Source organism: Mytilus edulis, chromosome 5 (assembly GCF_963676685.1).
Source record: "Mytilus edulis chromosome 5, xbMytEdul2.2, whole genome shotgun sequence".
In the NCBI taxonomy this organism is placed as follows: domain Eukaryota; kingdom Metazoa; phylum Mollusca; class Bivalvia; order Mytilida; family Mytilidae; genus Mytilus; species Mytilus edulis.
In genome coordinates, this window is record NC_092348.1 from 48,537,646 (window position 1) to 48,554,082 (window position 16,437).

The 16,437-nt window shown below is 30.7% G+C and overlaps 1 protein-coding gene across 1 annotated transcript; it reads right to left on the reverse strand.

Annotated features, from left to right (window-relative positions):
• Positions 1-482: 482 nt before the first annotated feature.
• On the reverse strand, positions 483-15,051 carry LOC139523836 (uncharacterized). The gene is made up of 8 exons (XM_071318165.1): positions 14,898-15,051; positions 11,692-12,015; positions 11,048-11,317; positions 10,592-10,852; positions 7,159-7,491; positions 6,191-6,298; positions 2,931-3,080; positions 483-1,605 (listed from the first exon to the last, which is right to left on the reverse strand). Exons 1-8 carry the CDS (start codon positions 14,950-14,952, stop codon positions 1,439-1,441), a joined length of 1,668 nt encoding a protein of 555 aa, XP_071174266.1. The 5' UTR covers positions 14,953-15,051; the 3' UTR covers positions 483-1,438.
• Positions 15,052-16,437: the final 1,386 nt, after the last annotated feature.

The window sequence follows — 16,437 nt, forward strand, 5'->3', positions numbered from 1 at the left end:
TCAGACAGATTTGTTTATTTGATGTAAAGCAGTTAAAAATAGTTGTATTTCTTTGTGACAAGCATCACTGAAGAGACATGTTTTGTCGAAATGCGCATCTGGTTCAGAAAAATTGGTACCGTTGATGTAATTTATGTATCATCCTAATATTGATTGATTATTAAAACGTTCATTGATATTAATATTTATACAATTTGATAGGTGAAGGCGAATTTGCAATTCATACATTCTTAAACACAAAAACTATAGATACCTTACCCTAATTGAATTGATTTATTTAAAATCAGTGATTAACGGTCTTTTGACAAACATTTAAATAACTATACAATTTACATTTCATAACATTACAACTACATTGCATGAAATAGTGTCTTTATTTTTTTTATATATGATCATAAAGCTGTACATGCTATTTAAAATACTAAAATTATTCATATATGTTACATCATCTCGGTTTCCTATACACGACCACCCTCCTTTAGTTTTTTTTTTATTTTTGCTTTGCACAATTTTATATTCAATTATAAGGAATTGTATTTTGAATAGATAACTGGTCTTAATTTATTTATATATGTTCTCACCGGTCAGAATTTAGAAATTTTATAGTTATTCTTTTTTATTCTTATATCATCTTTATTAAAATTATGTTAGTAAGGACACCTAACAATAACATATTTAACACTACAAGATATTGAAGCACGTCCATTACCTTTTTGTTTCCTGGTGACTCTTGACATAATTTTTACCGTTTGTTTGTCCGACATATATTTTATTTGAGTTTTTTTCTCCTGCGGATTGATTTGAAATTATTTACTCCTTCTTGCTTCACCTTCCATTGGTTTTTTAATTTTTTTGAAGAACTCGCTCATTGTTTCCTACAAATCTGTATTGTCATATATACATTAAACTACCATGTAACTTATATACAAACAAAACACAAACAATACATCTAGAAATAAGCATATAATATAATAAATCATAAAATTATAGTTTTGTTACGCAGTATATTCATTGTAAGTCGTTCTTATTTCTTCTTCTTTTTTTTGAGATATTTTCACTTAGTCATTAGATATTTTAAACAACATATATTTAGTTTTCTATACTATACTGTGAGGGGGAATCATGTCACATATATGATGTATGTTACCAAATATTTGAAATGTACATGTTCATTTAATCTCAAACAGAAAAACACTTTCTATAAAAAATATACCAAAAAATGAAAATCTTTTTACCTTAACCCAACATTGACATTTATTTAAACTATAGAAAAACATATTCTTAATAAAAGAACGCATTCAAACATAAAGATGACAAAACAGCGTAAACTCATGGAAATTGAAATGGTCCTTTGAAACATGTGTGTCGAACCATTTTGATTATTTTATTTCATTTTTCTCTCGGGATTTACTATTCCATCTATGTAAATAAAGTCTTCTTAACTACTTGCATCACGAGAGTCCTGATTGAAGCTGGCACTGGGTGCTAAATAAATCTCTGAATAGATTGTTTTGTCATAAGCGCCATGTATGATGTTCGAATTGGACGAATATCCTGCATCAAAGACTACTTCTGAGTAATTCAGCTGCGATCCAGATAGATAATCTGTAAAACAAATTAAGTCAAAAGTAAAATCACAAAAATACTGAATCATGAGGAAAATTCAAAACGAAAAGTCCATAATCAAATCGCAAAATCAGAAGATTAAACTTATCAAACGAATGGACAACAACTGTCATTCTCCTGACTTGGTACAAGCACTTTTTATGTAAAAAAAAAAAAAAAGGGTGGATTGAACCTGATTTTATAGCGCTAAACCTCTCAATTGTATGACAGTCGCATCAAATTTCATTATATTGACAACGATGCGTTATTATTATAATATACAATTGTGCCGTCATAGGTATAAAAAAAAAAAGGTAACCCATAGAAAGTGCGGTTGAGTGAATATCGACAAGCAAAATAATGCGGTAAACAAAAAAATGCGAGGTAGATTTTTTTTTTTATTTTTAGTCAATTGTGCGCGTTTGTCTTTCTTTTAAGAGTATCTGGGATTTTTTACATTTTTTTGTAAATTTAAAAACGTTTTCAGGGGGTATTTCGGATTAATCAAAGGTTGTTGGTTTTTTTTAAATCGGTTGGACAAATTTTGCTACAGAAAGAGAAAGTGGTCCCTCTCTTGGACCTGGAGTTTGCTCTATTCGAATACTCAAAGAATGCCCTTATATTCCTTAAATTCCGTCTAATCTATTTCAACGGAAGGGTATTCGCTGATTGAAAATACCACTGCCTCTAGTTTTAAACAAGTAAAATATCGGGTTTGAACCTGTTTCGCTGCATAGAATTGATTAAGATAATATCATATTGAATCATTATTGATCATTCAATTTCATTGAACAAGAAATTTTTTAACAAAAACAGATTTGTACAATGTGTGTAATAAAATTTCAAATATTCGCAAGTATTAAAATGCTGTGCGATAGATGCTTAATTTGTTTATTCAAAAAATCTCAACATTAGAGGCTGCAGATCAATTATAAAATCATTCCGAGGTTTCATAGGACACAAGAAAAGCTTGAAGAAAATTTTCGTTGTACGATGAGTGTTCTAACTATCTGGAAACAGGAAGTGAATGTACTACAAATATACCTGCTGCTACTCAACATTATATAAGTGCAAAGCAAATATAAAATCACTTGCTTCCAAAGAAGAAAATTTTGACCATAAATTTTTGTATCCAAGATCTTTAGAACGAAAGGACGAGCTTATAGACAGACGGAAAGGGACAGGACTGGTGGACAAAGACGTGCGGTTAAAAACCCTGCTTCAATGTTTGCGACACAGACATTAATATGAATATAAATCCCGTTCAATGGAATTGGCATCAAGACCTGATATATTAAATTTAACACATATTAGATATATATTACTTTGATCATTCCTAGTTGGTTCAGATTGACTACTTGATACTAATGCATCATACACATGTTCCCCATTAGTTTGTGCTTGTAATACATGGGCAGGGTTGTCTGAATTCACAATCTCTGTAGACTGGTACAGTCGATTCTTTACTGATTGACCTGATTAATCAAAATATAAAGTTTCTTCTAAACTCCTGGTTTGATATTGTTTTTTTTTTTTTGTTTTTTTTTTTTGCATCTTTGCAGTATACGTCAAATTAACTTTACAAAGTTAAAAAAGAGGGACGAAAAATATCAGAGGGACACTCAAACTCATAGATCGAAAATAAACTGACAACGCCATGGCTTAAAATATAAAGACAAACAGACAAATAATAGTACAGAAGACACAACATAGAAAACTAAAAAATAAGCACGAACCCCACCAAAAACTGGGGGTGATCCCAGGTGCTCCGGAAGGGTAAGCAGATCCCGATCCACATGTGTGCCCGTTGTGTTGCTTATATTTTTACAAATCCGGTAAATTGTCTAATTAGGAAGGTCACATTCATGAAAAGGGAAAGGTATTGTAATTACGACATTAGGAACATATCCGATATCATCTGTGAAACGGTTATTCCGTAACGGTTAGCCAACTCGTAATGGCGTCCGTAAAATTCAATAATAGATGATTTCAACTTTACCATTTGGAACTCTTGGTTTAATAGCTTCCTTGTGAGCAGCAATCCTCTATCAAGGAAATCATGATATGCACCATTTCATTTATTATACCTTAAAGTCATATGAAACGAGCAACTGGTGAAAAATAAAGTTTATCCAATTCTTGAACCAATGCATGCATATATCAAAAACTTAGTCTTCTGTGCACGATTTTATCATTGTTACGCACACATATCGAATTATCGTCAATTTTTGTTTCTCTCTGTCTGTTAGGATGTGAAAATATGCAAGTTTATTAATTGTCGTGTTTTGAAGCCGAAGGTTACCGATTGTCACCTTATAGTAAACAATCAACAAAGAAGCATGGATATTGAGCACATGTATAACATTTACAATCAGATAATAGTTTATTTTAATGACAGAAGCATGCGTATTGCGATTTTACGAGAGGGTCACGCTAAGGTTACTTGCATACGGAAAATGTGTATGCGCATTGCATCCATGAAGCAAGCAATTTAAAAAAAAGTAAACTTATTCTAAATGGAAACAAATTGTAAAAATTTCGTCACATAAGTTTAATAATGAAAACTATTAATTTTGTTAAAAAAAACATATGCATCATTTTTTTTTTAATTTGAAGTTTCATATGACTTTAAATTAGAATTTCATACTCTTTTTTATAATTATTACTTCTGCCATTGTTGGGTCATGTGTTAATCTTTTTGCTTTCTTCATTTAATTGTTTAAATTCTTCTAGAACTAGGGTTGTAACTCCTTCGGGCGAAGTTGAGTCAAGACGACGTTGGCTGTTCTATTTTATCCCTTTGTATTACCATGCCCTCAAACATTTGATATTACGTTTGGCTTTCAAACTTTTTCATGAGGGCACCTATTATTTGTTCTTCCAAAAAATCACAAATTGTCCACTAGGAAATCGAGCATCTGTGTTGTGCAAAATTGTGCAGGTGCATAAACAAATCTTTGTTTTACCCGTTTGACAATATTCATAAATAGGATCGCCCGTTTTACTGCATAAAGTACTATGCCGCTTTCAATATCATTTAAAGAATTTTAAATTGGCACTCTCTGTCAAATTCATGTTCACTGATTTTACTTGAATAATCATATTAGACTTATAACATTCTAAAACGTATATAAAAAAATCTAAAATAAACAATTTGCGATGCATGAACTCAAAATTAGCATTTTGTGAGTATTTTAGTCTAGACTTCAACTCATGAACCATCGAAGGGACCTCCCAAAGACAACTATATAACCCGTTGTAAACATAAACATAGATACGAATAGATAGCAAACTCGAGCAATTTGATTTTTTTAAGTCGGTCAATAAAATCGTTCACCCTTGTTTCACTTTCAATGGTGACATGTCAAATTATTCACTTGCAAGTGAATCATTCATTAGTGATGCTTTTTTTTTAGACCAAATTGAATGAAATCAGCTGCTAAAAGCGAATTTTTATTTCACTTTCATTAATAATTGAACTAAACAGTCCAATTTCCTTTCTTTCCTTATCTCATAACTTGTGTCCCTTTGAAATGTACCTTCAGTCTGCTTTTAGTCATATGCCTTTTTCAGGATGTGGCACGCTGTTCATACGTTAAAGTAGTTATCAAAAGTACCAGGATTATGATTTAGTACGCCAGACGCGTGTTTCGTCTAAATAAGACTCATCAGTGACGCTCATATCAAAATATTTATAAAGCCAAACAAGTACAAAGTTGAAGAGAATTGAGGATCCAGAATTCCAAAAAGTTTTGTTATCAGGAAATTTATAAAAATGACCACATTAAAGAACCATTATAACAGCTGCTTGGATGCTTCTTAAGTTGTAACATTTGTATTTGTCATTCATTTTTTCTAAAGGCAATGTCAAATCTGCCATTCACCACATTCCATCCACTTTTCTGATGTTATCTCTTTAACTAATTGTTAATTGGCGTTAGCCTGAATATGTGCATAAAATATTTGCCCCTGTGGCTACGCAAACAAAAATAAACTGTTTGATTTGATTTTATACATCTTACGGTATTATTAAGTAAAGTTCCGGTATGTCGATGTTTTTAATGTTTAAATAATTCACCAGTGTAATATACTTTCTGCCCTGATTTTTATATTACGATTGGCGAATGTATTGATCGAGATTGACAAGAAATAGATCCAATGACCAAACAATCTATGTATACTTACTCCTGCAGCTTTCATAAGTTCGGTACCCTGTCAGTGATTGTATTTGGTCATACATAAATATTGTTGTCCTTACAAAACAATGTTTTATACAAGAGATTTTTGATAGTCTTTTTATCATTGATAGTTTTGTTGATTCGTGTTATTTACGGAATAAAATATCAAATAGGAGGGTGTTGGGGGTTTTAATTACAAATGATTCCTTCTATGTGGCTTTTTGTTATAGTTTGCAGCTGTTTTGTCTCTTTAGATTAGTAGATAGAGAAAACGAAGTCAAAACCTAATGAATAAAACAGCCAGATATTTAGATAACTATGACTGATTGGGTTAAATTAAGATTAGAATCTTACAGTCGCAGCTAAATGTATCGCTTCAATGGTCACTTTTCATATGACAGATTTACCTCTTTTCCATATTACAGATGCAACAATCATTCCAACTCCAAGAACAGATAAAACTCCTAATGCTGTAAGCACTTTTTCTACGTCTAGGTATTTACTTCTAGTATTTTCTACATGAAGTAAAAATTAATAGTTTATTGGTATAAAATTTTGTTACACACGTATGTATTGACAACTATCACTTTTTCTATAAAAAAAAAGCTCTTAAAAGTATAACTTATTAAAGACTCAAAAGTAAAACTTATAAGAGAATTTCAGCCTAGATTTGTCTTCATATATCGATGTTCTTTTTGAGAAAATATGATATACGATTAGAATATCTTACTTAACAAAGGCCTGCCTTGTCTTGTGTTGAAGACCTTATGTTCTCTTTATGTGTTGCTATGATTTGTTTTTGTATGGGTATTGTTTTCTGTTTGTTTATTTGTTTTCATTCGGATGTTGTCTCATTGGTGTATACTTTTCATTTCTGTTTGCATTCATATCCATGGCATCTTCATGATGTTGTTAGATATTTTTCGTTTTCATGCGATAATACTCTATACGTATCTTTAAAACAATCTCTTTCAATACTTTTTTAAGATGATTGTAAAATTCTTTGCAATATAGATTGTGTATAGATGGAAGACAAATATTCTGTCGAATAATCATGTGAAGATGTAAAAATACAGTGGTGTGAGTAAACTGGTACACATTATTGTGTAAGGGTCAGCTGAAGTCCGCCTTCGTGTGTGGGTTTCTAGTTGCGTTGAAGACCCATTGGTGACTTGGCTGTGTTCTGCTCTTTGGTATGGTTGTTATCTGTATGACTTATTTCCTATTTCCATTCTCTATACTATTTTGCTAGTACTATTGTTTATTCTTCTGATAACCAATATTACTTAACATACTTAAATAATCATACAATTGACAAAATTAATGTTAATGACACACAAATCATCTACATGTACCGACATACTCAAAAGCATACCGTGAAGTTTGGAGTTGTCCATTCGTATATCCACTTTGATATCTCTGCATCCATATGAGTTGCAGACTGTAAGAATGTAGACTTTAAATTCTTTCCGTGTCATCAGATCTACTTGAAAATATACTTCGGAAGCGTTCAGTGTCATATTTGACCCATGTAAAATCCTCCATACTTTAACCCATCTGATTTCGATTTTTTTTATTACATTCATTCTCGATTCGATAGAAGCATTAATGTGTGTGTCATGTATATCGAAAAATACAGCTGAAATGCTTATAACTTTACCAATTTTTGCATATCGAATAATATCATCACCAATGAATACAGGTGCATCTACAATATAAATGCTGCATTTGTAGACCTGTGACGTTTGGATTGACTAGAATATGTAATAGGACATGAAAACAATATTTTATAATTTTATGCGATCTGACCAAAAAGACCTGATAAAACAACTTTATCCATCTAAGATCTGGTTTTCCTGATAGAGTGAAACCTTAGCCTCTATTTAATTGTTTTTAAATTATCAAAGGCCAAATGTGTCCTGCATATGTAGAACAATTAACTGTAAATCTAATAAGTAGGTCCTGTACAAGAGGACTTTCGGAAGAAAAGTCAGGACATTAAGACTGCCACTGAAAATGTGCGTATATTGGATATGGACAGACATTTTGCCATGCAACAGGCCACGTCCAAACCCTTCAAAGACCTGTTGCAAGGGTTCTCAACATTCAATGAGCGTAGAACTTATTCTATACACCGGTTTTGCCCGAACGTAGCTCCGTACTTTAACATTCCACAAATCCAAACATCGTCCAATGGCAAGAGTTGTTGTTGAAAAATGTTAAGCGGAAGTTTGTCATAAGATTTATTTTTTTCCCGAAAAAGTAAACGGACGTAAAATAAAAAAAAATAGATTCGTTATGTTGGTGTAATCAGTGGTGTACGGAATGCTACACCGGTGTTGTAAATACACACAACCTTTAGATGTTCCTCAGGGTGTACAAATTTTCAACACCAGTGTAAAATTATGTACACTCCTGATTACGTTTAGATACATAATACATGTATTTACGAATGCAAATGAATGACGACTTCTTATGAAATATACGTGTTAATACAGCATTATCAAACTGGTTTCCTGCATTGTTTCGTGCTTTGTGAAGTATTGTTTTTCAAATTTTGCATTGAATTTTAAACGTAACACATGCCTTTTAAGCAATAGATAAACAAAAATCAATTCACTCCATACTACCCGGGCTGCTTTAAAAAAAAAACATAGAAGTAACTCTCAAAATGTCCTTTTAAATGCAAAAATAAGAAATTTTTAAATTGTTTGTATATCTAACTTTATCGCTATTTTGTGCATCTTTCTTTTGATCTTTTGTTATGATAATTTACATATCATGCTTCTCGCTTGAGATGGAAAAAATTATCGCTAGAAACTAAGGAGGCCACGTGGCGTTGCTAACGAAATTGACATTGAAATTGACAACGTCGTCATAGGTAAAATAGCGATAAACAGATTATCATTGGTCATCTCAACTCATGATCATGATCAACGATAATTTATAAATACATAGATTCCATGTGCACATTTCCGTTGACATTTGCATTGGTATGTGTCTAAATATGGCGTTCATCTATCTCTGGAATAATGTATTGTTAGGCTAGATAAACGTTTTTAAAACGTAATATTTTTTTTTAAATTAAATCATTTCTAAAAGTCGCTGTAGAAATATTTGAAAAATACTGTTAAGAGGCCGAGGATCAAAACCTGCTCTTTTTTAACAGGATTCAACTGGGTTCGTTGATGTTGTATGTACAGTCCGATACTTCATCATTGGTTTAACAAAATATTTAGCGTTTAAACTGTTAAACGCATGTTTAGCTGAAAAATATTATAAAGAAATCAATTATATTGAAATGAAAACAAAGGAGTATTTCATTAGTTTAAAGTTTTTTGTGTGATTTTTTTAATATGTGCATGTAAGAAAGGTAACCACTTTCTCATAGTTTTTAACAAAAATAAGATCACAGAAAAATTTTGAACTGGAAACAAAAGCCATTTAAGAAAAAGATGTGGTTTTTTTATGGCCGGTATTTGTTAGTTTGGTAGTTATCTATACAGATAGTAATCTATCTATTTCCAGGACAATGCACCAATAAAATACTAGATAAACAGACCTGTCAGTAACTGCTATTAGTCCTTTGATAATTTATGTACTATTGTCATTTTGTTCATGTTGTTTAGTTTCTTTTATTACCTATTCTGACATCGGACTCGGACTTCTCTTAAACTGGGTTTTACTGTACGTATTGTTGTGTGTTTGTTTTTTCTACATTGGCTAGAGGTATAGGGTAGGTTTTTTTTGCGCCTGTCTGGAGCCTCTGGCCTTTGTTAGTCCTGTGTGATTTTTTATTTGAGTTTGTTGTGTATATCTCGGAGTTTATCATGACGTCCATTATCACTGAACTAGTATACAAATTTGTTTAGGAGCCAGATGAAGGACTCCTCAAATTACGGGAGTTTCTCGCTGCATTAAAGACCCATTGGCGGCCTTCGGCTGTTGTCTGCTCTATGATCGGGTTGTTGTCTTTTTGACACATTCCCCATTTCCATTCTCAATTTTAAAGAGAAGTATTCTACGTTTACAACTTCATTGAGTTTCATTGAAAGGAACGTGGAGTAGGTTTTGCATCTTAAAAGTGGATCATTCAATTGAATACTCACCAAGAGAACTCAAAGTAACTAACAATACATGCTATTCCAGCAAGAATCATGTTATCACCGGTTTATTACCCTTGTGAAAAAAAAACACCTCAACTTTGTTAGATTTTTCATTTTTCACATTCCAGTATAACGAAGGGTAAAGGAACGCTGACCCCAGGGTGTATGCACTTTCCACATTGGTGTTAAATTCTGGACACTCTTGATTAAAGCCAGATAACTACATATAATATTATAAAACAATACTCCTGCAGTTATTTAGTCAATTTCGTAGGTGTAAATAATTACACCAACCCGGTTCATCCGGGTTTAAAAAAATAGAATTCAAAAAACAAAACAAAAAACATGTACTTTTTTTTGGCAGAGTTCAAAGTATTTTTTTAGAAAATCAGAAGTCAACAATTTTTTATTTCCCAATTCCCAAAAATAAAGAAAACTTTAAAATATATATTAATTGACAACACCTTAATGTTGTAGTTGAAGTCCTTCATAAACATTCTTTTGCAACCCCGGAATGAATGTGAGTACATGTACATGAACGCTTTATAGGAAATGAAGTCGTTATCTCGGCGTAATCAGGTGCGTTAGGATTTTACGAAGTGGTGTATTTATTTTACATACTGCTGTTAAATTCTGTAAACACTTGATGACACCAAATAAATAAATACACTCATGATAAGTACAAGTATAAAATTTACTTACAAACAACTTGGACCATCATTGTTACATTAAAGGAGCCTAAATAATTTTCAGCAAGGAAACCATAAAGTCCATCATGTGTCCGGTTAATATGAGACCAAACCAGACAACTCCTGTTTGTTTCATGAGGTCGTAGAATTTTTTCACTAGCCATAGTCCATGTAAAATTCGATGCTGGGTTACTTTCAACTACACAACATAATTGTGCATGCCTATCTTCTATCGGCTGTTTGGGTTCTAGTGTACAAACACTAGTTGGTTTAACTAAAATATAAAAGTTGTCCCCTTTTTTATGCAGCTTTTTTATATCAAAAGTACATAATAAGATTTAATCTCTGTATTATAATCAAGCTTTTTTGATAACTGTTAAAAAAAACTAAAACAATAATTACTCAATTGACAACATATCCATTTATTTTATTGTCACTTAATTAAATAAAATACGTTCAACAAACTTACAATGAACATTTAATAGAGTTTTTTTCACCAGAGGAAACTCCATTATTTTACTATTCGCTTCACATATAACCGACGCATTGTTGTCGGACTTTTGAGGAGTAAACGTATATCTTGATCCATTTCCCCTTATCTTGTTATTTATAATCAATTTAACTTTTTCTGTTGGCCTTCCACTGTGAACCTGGCACAATATACTGATATTTTGTCCTTCGACAACTGTCAAATTTCGATTCTCATTGTCAGTGGCGATTGTCAAATTGGATGGTAATCCTGTATATTAGAAATAAAAATGTCATGTTTTTTAGTATAGCAGATATGTTTATCTTAATTTAGTTTGTTTGTTTTCGCATATTAGACATGAGCAAATAATTGTTTGTTTAATGACTTTAAGATTTATTTTTAATGTTTTCTTTTCTTGAATATGATAACATTGATGATAAATGTACTTTTCTGATAACTTAACGAAATCGCTCAAGTTATTTACATCAAGAAAAATTAACGATTTTCCATTTGATTTGATTCTGCAGTATAGTTTTAATAGCGGAGTACAAAACATTTGTAATTGCTATAATATTAAATTCAGTTCTTGTTTGTACAACTGTTATTTTTCCTATTTATACAAATGATAAAACATTGGTACTTACTTTTTATGAAAACGTTAAAAACGTGATCTTTTAACTTGACGCTCTGACATTTGTATGTACCTTCGTCAATTATAGAGAAATTATTTATTTCTAAGGAACATTTGTTAGTAATATTGCTACGAATAACGTTTATGTTTGTTTCAGTCAACTGAGGATTCAAATCACATCCATCTGTAAATGGCATTGGGTCATCTTTTCCTTTTTCGGAAGAAGTGGAATATCGATTTGGACCAACCCAAGATCCACTGTCAACCCCTATATAGGAACAATTCAAAATGACAGAGCTTCCTTCGTCTAGAAACAAATCTGTATCGATATATTCCCCTGCAAGTAAAACTCGTGGAAGATTAAATTCATATGTTCAAAGGACAAATGAGAAAATCAGTTTGTACTTTCTTTTCATCTACTTTTGATACATACAATATTATAGAAATTACACGGTACGAATTTTAATAGCCCATAACACAATATTCCAAACAAACATCAACCACCCATAGTTGAAAATTGTCTAGGAATTTAGCTGCTGTTCTAATTGGGTCACATAAGACAATGCCTTTTTAATTTTTAAAATACTCTGAGACTTACTGTGAAAGGAAGTGCTTTTCTGCTCTTATTCTCCTATTGCTTCAATCCTTAATTCTCATTTAATTTGTTAAGAAAGTAATGAAAGTATGGTAAGCAATATGTAGTATATTTTTAAGGGAACAAAGGAGCATCTATACCGCTTCCGAAAACCTGAGAAGTTTTAAAGTTTGATAACCCAACATTTGAGAAAACATAAAAACACAAAATATATTTTTAAACATTTCAAACCTCTCAAACTGTCTAAAACAACAAGATCAACCATATAAACAGTTTAAAGAGTGTCGTGAAGGAGGCTCGCGGGTATAAGATTTTCAGTAAAAAATTAAACATTTATTTTTCATTACAAATTTTATTTATCGCCTTTAGTAGTTGTTACTTTATCTTATGGTACAAAAATCATTCCCAAAAATCAATTCGTGTTGGCCCCATGTGACTTTTTAAATGAAGACACCATTTAAAAAGCTCCAAATTATCTCCCTTGGTACAAAAATTACATTTTTTTGCATTTAAATTGAAATATCTTTTTAAACTCTTCGATGATCTATATTTTTTATTGTTGTTTCCCATAAGCTGTACGTAAACCAAAGAATTGTAAAATTTAAGCGATATCTGTAATTTGCTTCTTTTTTATTTCGATATTACTGCTTTTTCTCCTATTAGTTCAACAGAAAAAAAGGAAATTAACAAAAATGTATGCTTCTTTCGAATGCAGATTGTGAGCGTAAATGAACGGTGACCCCATTTTTTATTTCATTTTTCTATTAAGTATAAGATAAAGTTAATTTATAGAAAAATATAGCGAAATCTTATACTAAATTTTAAAAAAAAATATTTAGACCCGCGAGCCTCCTTAAATGAGTGTACTGTTTTGGATTAAACAACAATATCTGAATATAAATGATAATATCATTTGTCGTTGTCGTTTATTACTGTTGATCATAAAAAAAAAACGATTGTTGTATGTTGGTTCTCTTGTTTGGATTATTTAACATTTTTTCAGGTAAAGACATTTTAAAGCTTGTTAATTCATTATCATCAGCTGATGACAAGTGCTTAAAATTCTTATCGTAATTTCCTTGATAGAGGGTTGCTGCTGAGTATTTGAAAAATGGGTGAATTCTAAATAAAACAATGAATTGTATTCAGATAAGAAAATTCGAATTGGAGTTATCTTCCTTTGTTCGTAATTGTACATAACATCATTAGTTGGACCTAATTTTTAATAATAGATTTATACGACAAATCTTTCTTGTGTAATTTTTAAATCAAAGTGGAAAATGTCAATACACATCATGTTTTAACTCTCTCATTGAACCTTTTCCCCCTGGCCATCTGTCATATTTTAATGTCTTCCTTATCTATACACTGCACATTTTTTGCATGTAAACGTATTTATGTTTTTCTATTGTATTGTTTATTTCCTCAACATATGTACCTTTTTAATATTGTATAAAGTTTATGTTCTTCTGTGTACCTTTGTATTTACAGCGGTTTTCAGAATAATATATATATAACTAATATATCTGATCAATATATATTGACATTGAATGGATAGGATTTAAAAGAATGATAACTGACTATTTTGTTAGAAATATATCAAGAGTATCGATGAACTTTGAAAAACATAGATTACAATTCAGTACCATAAGGGTTTTAATCGCATTTTATGCATTGTTTACCTGTCGATAAAACGACGAAAGGACAAACAACAACACCCAAAAAATTACGAACTAAAGGTTGATCTTCCTAATAAATTAATCAGATGTTGTATGTGTACTAATTGACATTTAAGTTTTTAGGTTTTTTATCAGGTGTTATTGGCTTTGAACTAGCTGTGTTTAGCTGCAAATATTTTCAAATCAGTGCTTTGTGTCGTTATTGTTGTGCAGGTGTATAAATACCGTGATTTTCTGCTTTGATGAATTAGGTCCTTAAATTCAATTGATGTCTGTAGGTTGTTCATATGTTTTGTTGTTTTACCAGTCCCAGGTTAGGGGATCGCTGTAGCCTTCGAAAACTTGTTCGACCTAACACTCTGTATGTGCCTGTTCTAAGTCAGGGACCTGTATTTCAGTGGTTGTAGTTTGTTTCTGTATGGCATATATGTTTTACGTTCAATTTTTTTATATGAATCAGACCTTTAGTTTTTCTTGTTTGAATCGTTATATATATGTATGGGCCTTCTAAAGATGAGACATTGGGTTTGCTAAATTTTAAATGCTGTACGGTGACCTTTTTAATTAGCTGTCATCTTCTATGTCATTTGATCTCTTATGAAGATTTGTCTCATTGGTAATCATAACCCATCATTTTTATTATATCTTTGCATACATAAATCCAGTGTTTATAAAATTTGGTGGATAATTTGTCTAATTGGCAATCATACCACATCTCCTGATTTTTATATATTCATAAAGATCAAATTTTTACATCAATTACCCTTTGTTTTGTCTAAATATTAATTGTCTGGGTTTGTTTTTTCTTTTTTTTTTTCTTTTGTGTTTTGAATTCCATGCACTTCCTACAGATTTTACTTGATAACAAGATTTATATCATCTTAATCGATTTATGGAATCTGAACATCGGTAAACTACTATTGCCTAAATAAATGATATGTTTACCTAATTGATGTCCTGAAACTACAGCGATTGTCAAAACCCAGCTCCAGTGTTTCATTTTGAACACTAATGGTCAGCATAATACCAATAACATACCCACACTGTATGCTTTATATTTATCCTGTCTGGTTTCTATAAAATACGACAAACTTTTTTCAAAGATAGCAGAAAATACTGCGTTTTTTTTTGTTGTTGTAAATAACGGTCAGTGGGATATATGTTCTCCTTCAAATGTTAAATGGAAATAGTTTTAGATCAATAATTAAAAAAAAGTTACCAATTATATCTTTATTTTACTTCTATTGTTTTTATATAAAATACTTGATGGAGTAAGTTTAAATAGTGTAACAGCCTTTCATTTAAAACAAAAACACGAGACATGTGATTATAACCTGTTTCATTTTACCATGTGACTTTTTTAATTGTCACTCTGACCAGCAACAAACTTGCACTACGTTTAAGTTTTATGACATGTGATTACTAAACTTCCTGTATACACGATTTAGCATTTTTCATTGTTCAGTTACTATGAGTAACCGTAGTAATATTTTCCACTGGACGTTACTTGTATTACACTTCTAATAATTACAAAGTAGTTTAATGCAAGATTCATAAAACAGTTTTAAAACATTGTTGAAACGAATAATACAAAGCATAGTTTTTTTTTATAGCTTCATATATTTTTGAAAAGTTTTATCTTTTTATTGATTTAGATTACTATTAGAAAAAAGCAAATTCAAAGTAGTCACATCAAATGCACTATCATCTCCATCAATTGAATTATTATTCTCATCGTCACTTTCAATTTCAATTTCAGAATCTGATTCAATATTAATATTATTTTTAGAACTTCATTATGAATAGCATTAATTTGCAAATGTCTAGATTCAATTTTGTTTTTAATATGAATTCTTGTTTTCTTTTAAATATATATAAAAAAAAAGTCCATCTTTTCATCAATCAAAGGTCTTTATTGTTATATTTTATCTAATTTCATTTTCATATCTAAAAGTCATAAGCTAAGATTCTTTTTCAAATGTATTCTGTAACAACTTAATGGTCAACAAAATAAGAGCCTCTCAATTTTGTTAATACTGTCATCATGCTTTAAGCCGGAAAAGCCTGCTTATATTATTTAAATAGATATATCTGAATATATAATCAATTAGAGTAACAAAAGTTCAGATTAGGTAAGGAATGAAAACAAAATAAAACATCTGATTTATAGTTACTCTATTCATTCTTACTCCATCAAGATTTTATATAACAAAAAATAGACCTAATTCTATTGATTATTAATCCAAAATTAGGATAATCATAGTACGAGTTCGTATGTATCATACATCAAGAAAAATATGTTTATTTGTAAAATGAATTTTTAAGAATTGTTTTCTGAAGATGGATAAAAGAAAACGGGCTTTTATAATATTCATAATAATGAAGATATTCACTCAAATTTTCAACACCATTGCAGTGACACTGTAACACTACAAACATTGAATAGAAATTAAAATTAAATTGAAAGACGCTGAACATATTTTTT

Bases quoted from the DNA above. Each gene is read 5' to 3' on its own strand.
- LOC139523836 (XM_071318165.1), bottom strand. From the start codon at position 14,952: ATGAAACACTGGAGCTGGGTTTTGACAATCGCTGTAGTTTCAGGACAT. The intron at 7,492-10,591 runs GTAAGTAAATTT...TTTATATTGTAG, and splicing joins AATGATGGTCCAAGTTGTTT to ATGCACCTGTATTCATTGGT. The intron at 3,081-6,190 runs GTAAATCTGTCA...TTGATTAATCAG, and splicing joins ATCTGTAATATGGAAAAGAG to GTCAATCAGTAAAGAATCGA.